General features: G+C 59.4%; 1 protein-coding gene across 1 annotated transcript in view; it reads left to right on the forward strand.

The window, feature by feature from the left end:
* Nucleotides 1-518: 518 nt before the first annotated feature.
* LOC144739252 (uncharacterized) overlaps nucleotides 519-1,852 on the forward strand; it is a gene marked incomplete at both ends in the record, with an annotated part of 18,162 nt that continues 16,828 nt past the window's right edge. Inside the window, 2 exon segments of the mRNA XM_078622218.1 lie at nucleotides 519-695; nucleotides 1,649-1,735. Of these exon segments, the coding sequence (XP_078478344.1) occupies nucleotides 519-695; nucleotides 1,649-1,735 (264 nt within the window).

Genomic DNA, 1,852 nt, shown 5'->3' on the forward strand with positions numbered 1-1,852 from the left:
CCACTGTGTGTGTGTCACTGTGTGTGTGTCACTGTGTGTGTGTCACTGTGTGTGTTGTCACTGTGTGTGTGTCACTGTGTGTGTGTCACTGTGTGTGTGTGTGTGTCACTGTGTGTGTGTCACTGTGTGTGTGTCACTGTGTGTGTCACTGTGTGTGTGTCACTGTGTGTGTGTGTCACTGTGTGTGTGTGTGTCACTGTGTGTGTGTGTGGTCACTGTGTGTGTGTGTGTCACTGTGTGTGTGTGTGTCACTGTGTGTGTGTGTGTCACTGTGTGTGTGTGTGTCACTGTGTGTGTGTGTGTCACTGTGTGTGTGTGTGTCACTGTGTGTGTGTGTGTCACTGTGTGTGTGTCACTGTGTGTGTGTCACTGTGTGGTGTGTGTCACTGTGTGTGTGTGTCACTGTGTGTGTGTGTGTGTGTGTCACTGTGTGTGTGGTGTCACTGTGTGTGTGTGTCACTGTGTGTGTGTGGTGTGTCACTGTGTGTGTGTGTGTGTGTGTCACTGTGTGTGTGTGGTCACTGTGTGTGTGTGTCACTGTGTGTGTGTGTCACTGTGTGTGTGTGTCACTGTGTGTGTGTGTCACTGTGTGTGTGTGTCACTGTGTGTGTCACAGGGAGTCGAGGAGGAAGACGCCTCTCTGTGTTTACTTGAAGAATGGGGAACGTCTGTTTGGAGAGAGCGCTTTAGCCATGGTGCACACACACACCTACACACACACATACACCTACACACACACCTACACACAGTGACACACACACCTACACACCTACACACACACACGCATACACACACACACACACAGTGACACACACACACACCTACACACACACCTACACACAGTGACACACACACCTACACACCTACACACAACCTACACACAGTGACACACACACCTACACACCTACACACACACCTACACACAGTGACACACACACCTACACACCTACACACACACACACCTTACACCACCACTACCCCCCCACCATCACTAACCCCCCACCCCCCCCCCCCCCCCCCCCACCACCCCACCCACCACCAACCACCCACCCCCCCCACCACCACCCCCCCCACCACCCCCACTCCCCACCACCCACACCACCACCCCCCCCCACCCACCCCTCCACCCCCACCCACCCCTCCACCTCACCACCCCCCACCACCACCCCCCACCACCCCCACCACCACCCCCCACCACCCCCACCACCCCCCTCCCTCCCACCACCTCCCCCCCCCCACTAACCCCCCCCACCCCCCCCTCCCTCCCCCCCCCCCTCCCTCCCTCCCACCCTCCACCCCACCCCCCCCCACTAACCCCCCCCCCCTCCCTCCCCCTCCCTCCCTCCCTCCCTCCCCCCCCCCCCCACCCCCCCCCCCACTACTAACCCCTCCTCACCCCCCCACCACCACCCCCCACCACTCTAAGATGTTTTCTAGTTCACGTTGTAGTTTTGCTACAATGTGAACTTGCTTGTTGCGGTTGCACCCGAGTCAAGAGCCCAATGGCTCACACAGGGCTCTACACCTGGTACATGAACTTTGAACCCACGTGTCCACCCTTGTGTCCACCACCCCCCGTGACCCCCCCACCACCCCCCGTGGCCCCCTGTGACCCCCTGTGACCCCCCCCACCCACCCACCCCCCCAGGTGGTGAAGGCACCAGGGTGTGTGGTGCAGCGAGTGACGCGTCTGGTGGGCAAATCGTTCAACTCGAGCGCCGTGCAGCGTCACCGCCTGCACTACCCCGGAGCTGAACGTGTCGCGCAGCGAGGCCACGGGCAGGCCACTCGTCACCATGCCTGGGTGAGCAGTCAGTGAGTCAGTCAGTGAGTCAGTTAGTCAGTCAGTCGC

The sequence above is a fragment of the Lampetra planeri genome, unplaced genomic scaffold (genome assembly GCF_965212315.1).
Source record: "Lampetra planeri unplaced genomic scaffold, kcLamPlan1.2.h2 scaffold_1388, whole genome shotgun sequence".
NCBI classification, from domain to species: Eukaryota; Metazoa; Chordata; class Hyperoartia; order Petromyzontiformes; family Petromyzontidae; genus Lampetra; species Lampetra planeri.